Raw genomic sequence first — 15,938 nt, 5'->3', positions numbered from 1 at the left:
AACTGTGGGAGGCATCACAGCAGTGCAAACTCTTTATCACACCTAGTTACTCGATCGTGCCATCGTTGCCCAGGCTGAATTCTTAACACTTGTGAAATGAAAGCAGGTAAGTTGGTCAGCGACACCCACACTCTTGTACCACCATGTTCTCGTGGTGACGTAACACCACCTCACCCTTTTCGATGTACAGCATGCTGATTGGATTCATTTTGGTGGGGACACAGCAAGGGGAAGGCACCAGTGTGGGATGATGGAATTTGAGCAGACTCTGAAAATGAAAAAGTACAATTGGTACAAAATCCTTCAAACTCAGGTTATATTAAGTGTTACTGGAGGTTCATCTTGCATATCAAGTTTTATTTTTCCAGTGTTCACCCTGTATTTTTAGCTCACCTGAAGGTTCAAACTCATTAAATAGTGCAGCTCCAGAGTGGCAGCTGCCATATTGTATGTGTGAACTAGAGCAGTGAGTGTTGGCAGGCTATTGGACTATGGGACTTATCACAGCTCAGCCTAAATTTGTCCATGCACATGTACTTCCAACAGAGATCATCCTGGACAGCTTCTCCCCACCCCTTGTCCAGCTCAAAAGCACACCCAACCGAAATGGCTCAGAGTAAGGATCATAGAATCACAGAATTATTATACGGTAGAAGGATCCAGTCACCCAGAAAGCCAAGATGTCCTGCACTTTCCATTGCCCAGAACTGTTCCTTGTCCAGCATTGTTCATGAACAATGCCATGTTGCTGTTGAGGTTATCCAGTTAATAATACTGGAGAATTAAGTACTTTTAGATTTCAACCTCTTGTATCTGTATCAAAGCAATCCCAGGTCAGGGATAGCAAAAGTTAAATAGAGTTACACTGCGCTGAGCAATAATATGCCTCAGCAATAATCCCAGAAAGCACCCCCACCTGCATCCATGTGAGCAGTTTTGCCCTGTGGGTTTATTCCCACTAAGAACAGAGTGACAACACACCAAACTCATTTCACAAAATCTTTACAACGAGAGGACAGGAGACTTCCCGTCTGCCTGAGTTGCATTACAGCTCAAATCCCAACGGTGAAAGGGCACTATCTAACCCAGTACATAAGCCAAGACAACATTTCTGTTAAGTCTGATAATGTGGGTCACTTACATGCTGTAAGGATTATTTTGGATGGATCCAAGTATTGTTGTAATTGATTTGCCTATGTATTTTCATTTGGTGAATTGATTAAGTGAACACACAGTGCACTGTGGTTCTACATCTCGAATTCATTGGTGGACGGGCATATTGAGCAACTAAACCAATAAAATTTGGTCAAAGCTGAATAATCTCATTATTATGGTTTTAATACACACACACCAAACGTGGAGGAATGGCAAACAGTGAGGATGATACAAATCAACTGCACCAGGAAGTAGATAGGCTAGCAGAATGGGCAGACAAGTAGCAAATGGAATTTAATAGAGAAGTGTGAGGTGACGCATTTTGGCAGAATGGATGGGGAAAGGCCATATGGACTTAATGGCACAGTTCTAAAGAGTGTACAGGGACAGGGACTGGGGGTGCATGTGCACAGACCTTTGAAGGTGGCTGAACACATTGAGAGAGTAGTTAGCAAAGCATATGGGATCTTGGACCTCATAAATGGAAAAGTATTGAGTACAAAAGCAGGGAAGTTATGCTGAATCTTTATAAAGCTCTGGTTAGGCCACAACTAGAGTATTGTGTCACCACACTTTAGGAAGGATGCGAGGATACTCGAGAGGGTGTATAGGAGATTTATGAGAACGGTTCCAGAGGATTTAGGTTGGCGAAGCAGATGTTGTTCTCCTAGGAGCCATTGAGATTGAGGGGAGATGTGATAGCGGTGCCCAAGATTATGACAGGTTTGGATTAGATTGTAAAGAATAACTATTCCTATTAGCTGATGGTACAAGGGCGAGGGGACACAGATTTAAGGTTTGAGATGTAGGGGGCTGTGAGGAAGAAGTGGTAATGACCTGGAACTCTCTGCCTACAAGGGTGGTGGAAACAGAGACAAATCAATTAATTGGCTGAGTGGCAGGAGGCAGAGGGTGATGGTCGAGGGTTGTTTTTACGAGTGGAAGCCTGTGACCAGTGGTGCACCACAGGGATCGGTGCTGGGACCCTTGCTGTTTGTAGTGTACATTAATGATTTAGACATGAATATAGGAGGTATGATCAGTAAGTTTGCAGATGACACGAAAATTGGGGGTGTCATAAATAGCGAGGAGGAAAGCTTTAGATTACAGGATGATATAGATGGGCTGGTAAGATAGGCAGAGCAGTGGAAAATGGAATTAATCCTGAGAAGTGTGAGGTGATGCATTTTGGGAGGACTAACAAGGCAAGGGAATATACAATGGATGGTAGGACCCTAGGAAGTACAGAAAGTCAGAGGGACCTTGGTGTACTTGTCCAAAGATCACTGAAGGCAGCAGCACAGGTAGATAAGCTGGTTAGGAAGGCATATGGGATACTTGCCTTTATTAGACGAGGCATAGAATATAAGAGCAGGGAGGTTATGATGGAGCTGTATAAAACGCTAGTTAGGCCACAGTTGGAGTACTGTGTACAGTTCTGGGCACCACACTATAGGAAGGATGTGATTGCACTGGAGAGGGTGCAGAGGAGATTCACCAGGATGTTGCCTGGGCTGGAGCATTTCAGCTATGAAGAGAGACTGAAAAGGCTGGGGTTGTTTTCCTTAGAGCAGAGAAGGCTGAGGGGGGACATGATTGAGGTATACAAAATTATGAGGGGCATAGATAGGAAGAAACTTTTTCCCTTAGCAGAGCTGTCAATAACCAGGGGGCATAGATTTAGGGTAAGGGGCAGGAGATTTACGACAGGATTTGAGGAAAATTTTTTTCACCTGGAGGGTGGTTGGAATCTGGAATGCACTGCCTGAAGAGGTGGTAGAGGCAGGAACCCTCACAACATTTAAGTATTTAGATGAGCACTTGAAACATAGCATACAAGGCTACGGGCCAAGTGCTGGAAAATGGGATTAGAATAGTTAGGTGCTTGATGGTCAGCACAGACACGATGGGCCAAAGGGCCTGTTTCTGTGCTGTATAACTCTATGACTGTGACTAATAATTTCAAAAGAAATTATTCAGAAGACTAATAATTTCAAAAAAGAAAAGGATGGGCGCTTGAAAGAAATAAACTTATAGGGTTACAGGAATACAGCAGGGAAATGGGACTGACTGAATTGCTTTACAGAAAGTTGGCATCGATTTGATGGGCCAAATGGCCTCCTTCTGTGCCATAAATAACTATGGCTGGAAATTTTACCCTCATTGGACGGGAGCCGTCCACCAACTGAAAAGTCGGTGGCGATCCCGCCTCTGCCTGGCCTGGGGATCAAGACTGCATTTTACAGTCCCCAGGCCCTTAATTGGTCTGAGGTGGGACTTCCACCTCATTGAGACAGGAAGTCTCCCCTAATGGAGCTGCCAGCCAATTAGCGGTCTGACAGCTCTTAGTCCCAACAGCGCCACCAGGAGCAGTGGCCACTGCTAGGACTGCAACCTAGCTTCAAGAAGAGGAGGAAGGATAGCCCTGGGAAAAGGTACATTTTTGGGCCTTGCCGGGAGTGATTGGTCGGGCCCCAGCGAGGCAAGGGTGGTCGATTGGGGGGACAGGGGGGCATGTTGGGTGTTGGGGCATCTGGGGTGGTCCTCTGTCGGGCACAGGGTGCCTAATCAGGAAGGACCGAAGGGCCTGTTTCAGTGCTGTATCTCTAAATAAAATAAAAATAAAGTACACAAGCATGTAGAATTATAGCATGTTGCTATACTGCACCAACACCACTTGGGACAAGTGAGCAGTTGTGATTGACAGTTGAACTCAATGGGTGCAGTGGCATGGGTGTTGTATCAATATGCACCAGCTGAGCGGGTGGTGGAAGAAGATCCAGTGGTAACTTTCAAATAGGAATTGGATAACTACTTGAAGGGGAAAATATTGCAGGGCTTCGGGAAAGAATGGGGTGGAGGGGGTGGGAGTAGGAGTAATTGGATAGTTCTTTCAAAGAGTCTGCACAGGCACGATGGGCTGAATGGCTTCCTTCAGTGCTGCATGATCCTTTAATTCTAAAATCTATGTAGAATTAATTGTATTCACGGCACAGAATAAAGGCCATTCAGCCCAGTTGGTCAATGCTGGTGTTTTTTGCCCCACATGAGCCTCTTCCCACTCTACTTCATCCAAGCCTGTCAACATAACTTGCTATTCCTTTCTTCCTCATATTATTTAGTTTCCCCTTAAATACAGCTATGCTATTCACCTCAACTACCCCGTATGGTAGCAATGTCTGCATTCTCTTTCTTTAAATTTGATTTATTAGTAACTATCTTATATTTATGGTCCCAGTTTTGGACTCCCCAACAAGCAGAAACATTTTCTCTATGTCTACCCTATCAAACTCCTTTTTTTAATTTAAAGACCTCTGTTAAGTCACTGCTCAGTCTTCTCTTTCCTAGAGAACAGTGGCCCAGCCTGTTCAGTCTTTCCCTAATATAACCTCTCAGTTCTGGTATCTTTTTTGCAGTTTCTCCCATGCCTCTACATCCTGTTTGTAATTTGGAGACCAGAACTGTGCAGAATGTTCCACGTGTGGTCTAAGCAAGGTTGAAAATCTACTGCAGTTGATGATTACAGTGAACTATTCTTCCAGTCATTAAACGCAGCATTAAAAAGGTGTATGTTTAACGTGGGGTGGCATTACCTGCATGTAAGCATGGTTGGTGGGTTTGACATCCTCCCCAGATGGTGACGGGCACTCTCCCTCACAGCGGAAGGCGTTGTACATCTTAGGGAAGATGACCCAGGCACCCCAGCCGATCTTGCCAAATTTGATCTGAAACTTGATCCTCCGGCACCGGGTTGAGCTGTTGCTCTTACTGTGGTGCCGGGTGTGCCGGTAGCTGAGAGATCCACTGCGTTCAGCCCTGCCCCTGCCCCTGCCTCTTCTGCGGGCGCTTTTTGGCTGCTGTGCTGCCTTGCCGTTGTGCTTTGGCCGGCGGCCCTTTCTCTTTCGGGGCTTCCGCACTCGCTTGGAGCCTTTGGCATCTTTCAGAAGTGAGGAACTCTCCGAGCAGCTCTGCTCGGGTCTCCGGGAGAACACCAGCAGCAGTGCTGTCTCCTTGGTTTCAGTCTTCCCCTTGGTGCTGGTGTCGGGGAGGGCCCTCTTGCTTCGGCAGGCTGGGCTCTGTGGCCACTGGAGCCCGGAGAGTCCACCCTTCCCACTGGACTTACTACGGTTGATCCAGTGCCTCAGGATGTCGGTAACGTTGTAAATGGCACAGTCTGCAGCATCCTCCAGCACTGAATCAGGAGGGAAGGAACCTAGGAAAAGCTGGTCCTGGCAGGTAGTGGGTCCACACGGGTATTCAGATTGGTGGTGGAGCTCCAGGAGAGAGCAGGACTCTGCAAAAGCGGGCAAGCTGATCCTCAACTCAGCAAATTGAAGCTTCTCATTGGGCGTTAGTGTGGACATGTCAAAGGTGACAATCCACCGGCTCCCATTGTGATGAAAACCTAGGAACAGAAGAACAGCAGGGATTAATCAAGAGTATGGAAGCACCCCTGGGTAGTTCAATGACTAAACGTCCTGCCTAGTGTGATACTGAGCCAAACAAAGCAGGGTGCCCCTGGGTTCATTCCCTGGACTTCATTGTTCCAGCTGATCTCCTCTAAGACCATGGTAGAGTGTATAATTTGTCTTGGTAACCCCAGACTATGGAGAAGCAGGTATCAGCCAGGGTTCCTATTCTTGATCACCACCCAATGACTCCTGATAGGAAGTGAGAGAATAGGATTATTGCAGATGTGACGCCCCTAATGGTTCAATAGCCTGCTAACATGTGCTGTCCAGAATGAAGAGTGGGGTGAGGTCCCAGCACCTTTGGAGACCCAACACAAGTCAGAATCTCCTGGAGAGGAAGGGAGGAAGTGGGAGAGGTTGGCACAGTAGGTATAGTTGAGGATGTGTGGTACCAGTAGGGTGATCCCAAGGAATTATTAGTAACAACCATCGATGTATCTATCACAGGACCCAGTATCACACTGCAGCCATCATGTTTCAAATTTCAGGAACAGGGAAGTTTAAAAAAAAATCTGAATAAGACAATATCAAAAAAAAACACTCAAAAATAATGAAAAAGTCCCAAACATTTTTCTCCTTCCCCTTTCAGTCCATTCTGTCTCCTTTTTCCTGTCATTGACTCCTTTGGGTACAGATTCCATGGCACCATTGGCCAGGACACTGAGGATAACTCCCCTGCTCTTCAAATCGTGCCATCCCTCAACTGGCATCACACTAAAACCAGATTATCCGCTCATTATCGCATTGCTGTTTGTGGGATCTTGCTGTGCACAAATTGGCTGCTGCATTTCCTCCACAACAGTGACTACACTTCAAAAGTTCTTCATTAGCTGTAAGCTGCTTTGGGTCATCCTGAGGTCATGAAAGGCACTGCATAAATAGAAGTTGTTTATTTTTGGCAGAGGCTGTGTAGGGGTTGAGGAGAACAGGGAAAGATAAAGTACTGGTTAATAGTTTGCTGAATGTGATTGGTGGCCTTAATGAACTTGGTCTCAGTGCCATGGATTGGATAGAAGCCAAACTGAATGAGATTCACATAGGGAGTAACGGATCCGCTCGGCACAGAGTTGGTGGCCAGGGAATGGGGTCACAATACCTTTTATTGAGTGAGAAACCCTTTCCTTACAATATGGAAACTGGCGTGAAGGAGCTAGCAGCTAAACAGCTAACAGAGTCAGCATGTCAGATCTATGACCTTTCATCTGTTTCTCTCTGCACAGATGCTGAGTATTTCCAGCACTTGCTGTCTTTATTTCAGATTTCCAGCATCCGCAGTATTTTGCTTTTATTTTACTATGTTAAAACTCACACTGAGCATCTGAATCCATTCAACTATTAAGGACTGCAAAGAATGACAATCTATTCTTTGTTAAAAGCATTTTTTCTGGGGGCAGGGGTGGGTACATGTAAAAACAAGTTTAATCTAATATCTGTCGATTAATAGGTATCTATTGATCTATGCATTATCTACATTGGAGTACAGTAACATGGTGGGTATGTTACTGGACTAGTAATCTACACGGCTGAACTAATAATCTGGAGACATGAGTTCAAATCCCACCATGGCAGCTGGGAAGTTTAAATTTAGTTAAATGAATACATCTGGACTAAAAAGCTAGTCTTACTAACGGTGACCATGAAACTAACAGATTGTTGTAAAAGCCCCTCTGGTTCACTAGCGTCCTTTAGAGAAGGAAGTCAGCTGTCCTTACCCTGTCTAGCCGATATGTGACCCGCAGCAATGTAATTGGCTCCTAACTGCCCTCTGAAATGGCCTTGCATTCAAGAAGGTGGCTTGCCACCACCTTCTAAAGGGCATTAGGGATGGGCAGTAAATGCTGGCCTTGCCAGCCACGTCCAATGAATGAATAACAAATATTTATCTACGCACACAGTATCAGTGAAGGAAAGTGGCACTGCCAATGGACGACCGGGAAGGAAGTTACAAACACAAAGAATAAACACTGAAACGCTTGGGTCCCATCCTTCAAGAGAACACTTGCCTAAAGCTTGATTATTCATTGTCTTGCGGCTGTGCCATCTGTGGAGTTACAACTAGTGAACACAGAAAAACAAATGTGAGCAGTCAGTTTAATCTCCATCACTTTTAGGGAGCTTACCCAACAAGCACAGGGCAGCAAAGTGATTTCATTTTCACTGTTACATCTCTGATTAAAGTTTCCCCTCTTTGTACAGATTAAGCCACTAAGCGAATCAAAGCTGTTAACATAAAAGGCTGTTGCCTATTTTCTGCAGTGACATCCAGGTATTTGACGATTTTGGTGCATTGTGTTCAGTATTATGGTTGCTGTTAATGTAAGTGGTTTGATCATTTTCTTTTGGCTATATTACCGAAGTTTGCCTCCTCTCTCATGTGAGTAGCCTCAGTACATTCTCACACCTCCCCACCCCAGCTTTTCACTTTTACCACAGGTTCTGGTCTGACAGTGTAGTGGGGTTTCTTAATAAGAGGGCCCCTGTACTCTCCTGAAACTAGCTCCCTGACCAAAGACACATCCACAGCCCCCCTCGGTTAAATAGCCTACCAACCAACGCTCATACAAGAGGAATGGCCACAATAGAGGGGTAAGCGGAGAGCTGGGACAATCCTGCGGGAGAGGAGAAAATTGGAAAAATAATTGCATTCTTCAAGTTTACAAAACACTAACAGTGATAATTTGATGGGAAATACTGGCATTAACAAGTGTGTCTAATCGCTCCATCATCGGTGGTCCTGCCTTCAGTTGTATGGGTCCCAAGCTCTGGAATTCTCTCCCTACACCTCTCCGCCTCTCTTTCCTCCTTTAAGACACTCCTTAAAACCTGCCTCTTTGACCAAGCTTTTGGTCATCCGACCTCATATCTTTTTTTGTGGCTCGGCTCCCGATGTCAGATTTTGTTTGATAATGGTCCTATGAAGTGCCTTGGGGCGTTTTAAGTTGTTAAATATGAGTTGTTACCATTTTTTTTTCTATATACAGATGTTAGGACAGCTGTGAAGCACTTTCCATTCTTACATTAATAGATACCCTGTGAAAGCACTTCACTGGCTGTAATGCACTTTTAGGACGTCTTGAGGTCGTGAAAGGCGCTATGCAAATGCAGGTTATTTCTGCAACTGCACATATAGACTGAAAGCAACAGGTTTCTTTCCTTCGTGAGAATGTAATGCGGAGAAAATCAAAGAGAAGTTTAGGACTGAGAAACCAATCACTGAACCATGTGTTAAAGAGTGTTCACCAGAATGTGGATTGAAGTTGGGGTAGGGGGAAATCTCAGTCCCTGCGATAATTTGGCTACAATACACTATTTGGAGGAGACAGATTGAACAAAGTTTTACAATCCAAGCCAGACCCTGACACGCCTTCATCCTCTAAGCAATTCCCCTGTTCAAAAGACATCAAACCCTGAGTGTGGATTGAAGCAGACTGGCTGTGTCTGGGAGGGAGATTGGAGAGAATCGGCGGCCACATCAAAACACAGCAGCAAAATTGGAAACACACACACACAGCAAACCATAGAATCAAAATAGATCAGAGATGATACTTTACTTTTTGCGACCAGGCTCCGCACCGTGTCCGCCTCTGGTAACACGGGTCGTTCGTGGGATGAGAGGCCAGTGTAATTTCCCGAGCTGTAACTGCGGTACAGGTTGATCATGTGGGCGGGGAGGTTCAAGCTGATGTTCCGGGCCTCCAGGCGCTGGATAAAGACAGCCACCTCCCTGAGGCTGGGCGGGGGACCTGGCCTGGTTTCCAGCACACGCCAAGTCCAGTTGCTGGCTGGGTTCCCCTGACCCATTGAGATGAAGACTGGGGCTAGCAGCACTAGCACTGTGGTTGGGAATGGGAACTGCATGTCGCCTGAGATAAGTGACAGCTCACTCTGTGTGTGTGTGTGTGTGCCCTTATATACAACCCTCCCAATGCATATTAACCCCCCACACTAACCCAGACACATCGAAAGCCATTATTTTGCTAATGCAGTCCATTCCTGACCCATATGACAGGTAGTAATTAGTTCTGCAGGACAACAGAAATTTTACTTGTCATCTCCATTTTTTCCCCCCAAACACCACGTTACATTTGGTTTTACCAATTGTCAAATTATGCAGTGTCACTCCGCAGTTTCGATGTTTTACTTTAATGGATCCTTTAGATGTGCAGAAGTGACAGACTCCACGTGCAGCTGCTGCACAGGACTCCTGCATATAAACCAAGTAGAAAATTGAAAGGAGATACCGTGCAATTTACAGCCACTCGGAATCAACCCACGTTGGGAGGAAAAGATGAAAGTACATTGCGTGACCTGCTCCTTCCTTTTATTGCATTACTCACACAAAAACCCTGATCAGCTCTATTGTAAGTCCATCACAATCGTTATTTGTGATCCATGGAATTTAACACCCAGGGCTGGACATTAAAACATACACTTTAGAAATGAATGATGCCTTCTTAACATTTAGTAATGCAGCCTTCTGCCAAGAATTATTTTTTGCGCTTAAACATTGAATTATCCAATTAATTGGAGGGACAGCGTGGGAAAGTTTGTTCTAGATTAAAGGAGTGTAAATCGGTGATTAAAAAAATAACTGAATGACCAGTTCACTTGAATTCAACAACTCTGATTAAAAGCTGGATTGTATAAAGTTAATTTGAGGAAACCGATAACAGGGCAAATGTAGCTGGAAGACATTTTGATCTAAATTTATATTACCAATTAAATTCATACAATTTTATTAATCACAAGTTCAACCAGATACCTGCCCCCAAGACTTTATCCTGAAGTTAAACCGTCCTTGTGTATATTACTATTCTCTGCAGCAACAAGAAACTTGGAAATCCATGTGACAAAACCATCTCAATGTATTGACAAGATTTAGTATTTTATTTGATTGTATTCTTCAAATCTAAATGTAACTTACAAATGTTTTCAGTCTGTTTCAGAAATCAGGGGGAAAAAATTCATTTCAGCAGTTTCTCTAAATTGCAACCATCTGAAATAAAAGTTGTCTAATTCAAGTGATCTGATCGTTGTGGGGCTATGGGGAGAGAGGTGGGGAATGAGACTAATTGGATAGCTCTTCAAAAGAGCTGGCACAGACACAATGGGCCGAACGGCCTCCTTTGGAGCTGTTTCCATTTTTAGCACTAAGTTCCCATGTTGCTATCTTAAAATTTAAAAATTTTAAACTTAAATTCTCATCCTTGTTTTCAGATCCCTCCACGGCCTCACCCCTTCCTATCTCTGTAACCTCTTCCAACCCTATGACCCTTTGAGATCTCTGTACGCCTCCAGTTTCGATCTCGTGCACGTCCCCGATTTTGATGGCTCCGCCATTGGCGGCGTGCCTAGAGCTGCCTCAGCCGTAAGCTCTGGAATTCTCTCGCTAAGCCGCTCTGCCTCCCTACCTCTCTCTCCTCCTTTAAACCTACCTCTTTGACCAAGCTTTTGGTCACCTGGCGTAATATGACCTGGAGTAAAATTTTACCTGATTATGCTTCTTTAAAGCACCTTGGACATTTTTAGTACATTCTAGGCGCTCTATAAATTGTTGTATTGTTGTTGTATTGGATAATTTAAAGCTGTTTGCACAAAAGTGAATTATCAGGTGCGGACTATATTCATATAGGAAAGTCACTGCTAAATCATCATATTCTGTTACAACTATTAGCACTGAAAACTTGAGAATTACAATGGAGTGTCAGTATAGTCTTACATATGCTATGGTTTAGGGAGGAGAGTTCAGCTAATTAGACACAACACAGTAGGCAATGCAGAATATGTTAAGGAACGAAAGAGACATTTGCATTTAAGGGTTGAGGTATTTCAGTTACATGGAGAGACTCGAGTAGCTGGGATTGTTCTCGTTAGAGCAGAGAAGGATGAAGGGGGATTTAATAGAGCTGTTCAAAAGTATAAGGGGTTTTGATAGAATAAATAAGGAGAAATTGTTTCCACTGGCAGAAGGGTTAGTAAACAGAGGGCACAGATTTAAAGTAATTGGCAAAAGAAATGGGTGGGGAGGTGAGGAGAATTTTTGTTAATGCAATGAGTTGTTATGATCTGGAATCCAATGCCTGCGGGGATGGTGTAAGCAGATGTTCGAAAGGGAATTGAATAAATACTTGAAAAGGAAAGAATTGTGGGGCTGTGGGGAAAGAGCAGGGGAGTGGGAGTAATTGGTAGCTTTATCAAAGACCTGGCAAAGGCGTGATGGGCTGAATGGCCTCCTGCAGTAATATATGATTCTATTCTATATATCATCTTTCATGCCCTCAGGACATCCCAAAGTGCTTTTCCGCCAAGTATTGTTAATATTTAAAATTGTATGCTATCTACATCAGATTGGGGGAAAAACTTGCATTTATATAGCACCTTTCACCACCAGCAGACATCTCAAAACGTATTACAGCCAATGAAGTACTTTCTGAAGTGTAGTCACTGGTGTAATGTAGGAAACGCAGCAGCCAATTTTCACACAGCAAGATCCCACAAAGCAATGGGATAATGACCAGATAATCTGTTTTATTGAAGATGATTGAAGGATAAATATTGGCCAGGACATCAGTCAACGATCTGTTTTATTTTCTTATGCACCTTCACCTCCAGTTTTAGTTTAACATTTCCAGGTACAAACCTGTGTGTCTAATGCAGGATAGGAGAATAAGGAGCCATGTTTGATACTGGCAAAGCCAAAGTTATTACAATAAATTGACAACCTCACAATCCAAGAAATATTGGATATCACCTGTACCCATTTCATTGTTAAGAAATAACTGCAAATGTACAATATGATTGAGAAGTGACTTGAGATTTGGCCGAGCAGCAAGTATTTTAATTTGCGATTGTGGAAATAGTTTTATTTTAAATGTACCAACCAGATTTACCTTAACAGGTTGTTAACTGTTTCAGCAAGAGAATTCCCTTCCCTGTTTCTAACCTTGTTGTAATTTTTCTTGCCTCTTCAACCTTTTCCCTCTTGGAGACATCGGCTCCTTTCTGGGATATGAGTCACAGGACATTCTTCAGCACCTTCTCAAAGTGGTCATTACTCATGTGTAAAAGTCCTGACAATCACAGCGGGCATCACACCCGAACTCACTCCAGCCTCATCAAGTGTCCCACCGACAGTGAGAGCACCATGTGATTACCATCAGCAACTCTCCTTCAATATAAAATGGGCTTTAAATGTTTTTTTTTTCCAACTCTGTAAAAAATACATTACAACACAGTTCAAAACAGCACCAAGTTGACATTCCAAAAAGTGCAAAGGAAATCAGTTTACTTCAATACAGGAGTGAGTTTCCTCACAACCCTTCCATTCCATTTTACATGCCATGTACATTTTACAGCAAACCCGTATTTGGTGTATACAGCCCGAGGGGTTTCCCATGGATTCAGCCCCTCAGTTCAGCTTGGTGGGGGGACCTTACACTGTGGTCTTTCCCCATTGAGCCTTTGCTGCGGCTGCCCCAAGCTTTAGTGCGTCCCTCAGCACGTAGTCCTGGACCTTGGAATGTGCCAGTCTGCAACATTCGGTCGTGGACAACTCTTTGCGCTGTAAGACCAGCAGGTTTCGGGCAGACCAAAGGGCGTCTTTCACCTTGCCAATCTGTGCGGGTGGTTCTAGAGGTGCCGAGAAGCTCCAGTATGCCTGAATCCACCAGCTCGATCGATGAAGTGACTTTTCCCCATGCTGTTCTTGGTCACGATTTGGTAATTGGCTGAAGAAATCGGTAGTCAAAACACATGTGAACAGTTTCCATGCACACAGTAATGTTCTTCTCTCTTAGTTTTTCTTCAGCTGTAGATTGGCTCCTGCGCAGAAGCCAAAATACATGTGAGAGAAAAATGAGCGTTGAATAGGATAAGAGAAGGCTTTGGCAGGATGAGAGTCATTGGGAGATCAGAACTGCTCAGGCTGGGGCGGAGGAGAGTAGACCGGCACCTGTTTAGAGTCAGCCTTGGCTCAGCAGTTAACACTCTTACCTCTGAGTCTGAAGGTTTAAGGCCCACTCCAGAGATTTGTGCACATAATTTACATCAGTGCAGCACCAAGGAAGTGCAGTGTTGCTGGAGGTGCTGTCTTTCTGATAAGATGTTAAACCGACTCGCATCTCAAGTGGATGTAAATGATTCCGTGGCACTATTCAAAGAAGAACAAGAGTGTTTGCTGAAGGGCTGGCATTGGAGCTTGGTGATGGGGTGGATTTGGAGTTCGATGATGGGGCAGCTCACTAGAGGTTGCTGTTAACATCAGGATTCCATAAAGTTTCCCATTCGGACTGCAGACCCTGATGCTGGGATGTGGGTGGGAAATGTTCTGCACAGGGGCGTAACCCTAAAGGTTCAGGCAATCCAGAAAGTCCCTGCCAAAATAAAATGGTATCCTTGACAGCAAAATTGTGTTAACCTTGGAGACATCCACATCACCTCAGGTATATCATCTTTGGCCTCCTTGTCTTGAGACACAATGGGTAAGCACCTAGAGGTGGTCGGTGGTTTGTGAAGTAGCACCTGGAGTGGCCATAAAGGCCAATTCTAGAGTGACAGACTCTTACACAGGTGCTGCAGATAAAATTGGTTGTCAGGGCTGTTACACAGTTGGCTCTCACCTTGCGCTTCTGTCTTTTTTTCTGCCGACTGCTAAGTCTCTTCGACTCGCCACGCTTTAGCCCCGCCTTTATGGCTGTCTGCCAGCTCTGGCGAACGCTGGCAACTGACTCCCACGACTTGTGATCAATGTCACAGGACTTCATGTCGCGTTTGCAGACGTCTTTAAAGCGGAGACATGGACGGCCGGTGGGTCTGATACCAGTGACGAGCTCGTTGTACAATGTGTCCTTGGGGATCCTGCCATCTTCCATGTGGCTCACATGGCCAAGCCATCTCAAGCGCCGCTGGCGCAGTAGTGTGTATATGCTGGGGATGTTGGCCGCCTCGAGGACTTCTGCATTGGAGATACGGTCCTGCCACCTGATGCCAAGGATTCTCCGGAGGCAGCGAAGATGGAATGAATTGGCTGACATACGTTGTCCAGGCCTCACTGCCGTAGAGCAAGGTACTGAGGACACAGGCTTGATACACTCGGACTTTTGTGTTCCGTGTCAGTGCGCCATTTTCCCACACTCTCTTGGCCAGACTGGACATAGCAGCAGAACGCCTTTCCCATGCGCTTGTTGATTTCTGTATCGAGAGATAGGTTACTGGTGATAGTTGAGCCTAGGTAGGTGAACTCTTGAACCACTTCCAGACCAAGGCCACCGATATTGATGGATGGAGCATTTAGTTTAGTTTAACAAAACACAAAGAACAAAGAAAATTACAGCACAGGAACAGGACCTTCGGCCCTCCAAGCCTGCGCCGATCCAGATCCTCTACCTAAACATGTCGCCTATTTTCTAAGGGTCTGTATCTCTTTGCTTCCTGCCCATTCATGTATCTGTCTAGATACATCTTAAAAGACGCTATCGTGTTCGCATCTACCACCTCCGCTGGCAACGCGTTCCAGGCACCCACCACCCTCTGTGTAAAGAACTTTCCACGCATATCCCCCCTAAACTTTTCCCCTCTCACTTTGAACTCGTGACCCCTAGTATTTGAATCCCCCACTCTGGGAAAAAGCTTCTTGCTATCCACCCTGTCTATACCTCTCATGATTTTGTACACCTCAATCAGGTCCCCCCTCAACCTCCGCCTTTCTAATGAAAATAATCCTAATCTACTCAACCTCTCTTCATAGCTAGCGCCCTCCATACCTGGCAACATCCTGGTGAACCTCCTCTGCACTCTCTCCAAAGCATCCACATCCTTTTGGTAATGTGGCGACCAGAACTGCACGCAGTATTCCAAATGTGGCCGAACCAAAGTCCTATACAACTGTAACATGACCTGCCAACTCTTGTACTCAATACCCCGTCCGATGAAGGAAAGCATGCCGTATGCCTTCTTGACCACTCTATTTACCTGCGTTGCCACCTTCAGGGAACAATGGACCTGAACACCCATATCTCTCTGTACATCAATTTTCCCCAGGACTTTTTCATTTACTGTATAGTTCACTCTTGAATTGGATCTTCCAAAATGCATCACCTCGCATCTACCCTGATTGAACTCCATCTGCCATTTCTCTGCCCAACTCTCCAATCTATCTATATTCTGCTGTATTCTCTGACAGTCCCCTTCACTATCTTAGTTTAGTTTAGTTTAGAGATACAGCACTGAAACAGGCCCTTCGGCCCACCGAGTCTGTGCCGACCATCAACCACCCATTTATACTAATCCTACACTAATCCCATATTCCTATCA

The 15,938-nt window shown here is 44.9% G+C and overlaps 1 protein-coding gene across 1 annotated transcript; it reads right to left on the bottom strand.

Moving 5' to 3' along the window:
- Positions 1 to 9,485, bottom strand: LOC137355370 (nodal-like). The gene is made up of 3 exons (XM_068020363.1): positions 9,179 to 9,485; positions 4,749 to 5,560; positions 1 to 268 (listed from the first exon to the last, which is right to left on the bottom strand). Exons 1-3 carry the CDS (start codon positions 9,483 to 9,485, stop codon positions 116 to 118), a joined length of 1,272 nt encoding a protein of 423 aa, XP_067876464.1. The 3' UTR covers positions 1 to 115.
- Between the last annotated feature and the right edge of the window lie 6,453 nt (positions 9,486 to 15,938).

The sequence above is a fragment of the Heterodontus francisci genome, chromosome 42 (assembly GCF_036365525.1).
Source record: "Heterodontus francisci isolate sHetFra1 chromosome 42, sHetFra1.hap1, whole genome shotgun sequence".
Taxonomy (NCBI): domain Eukaryota; kingdom Metazoa; phylum Chordata; class Chondrichthyes; order Heterodontiformes; family Heterodontidae; genus Heterodontus; species Heterodontus francisci.
The sequence above is the reverse complement of the archived record's forward strand: the minus strand, read 5'-3'. Positions and strand labels throughout refer to the sequence as shown.

Coding starts and splice junctions, on each gene's coding strand:
- LOC137355370 (XM_068020363.1), bottom strand. CDS start 9,485: ATGCAGTTCCCATTCCCAACCACAGTGCTAGTGCTGCTAGCCCCAGTC. Junction 5,561..9,178: donor GCGGAGCCTGGTCGCAAAAA/GTAAAGTATCAT, acceptor TTCTGTTCCTAG/GTTTTCATCACAATGGGAGC. Junction 269..4,748: donor CCAACCATGCTTACATGCAG/GTAATGCCACCC, acceptor TTTCATTTTCAG/AGTCTGCTCAAATTCCATCA.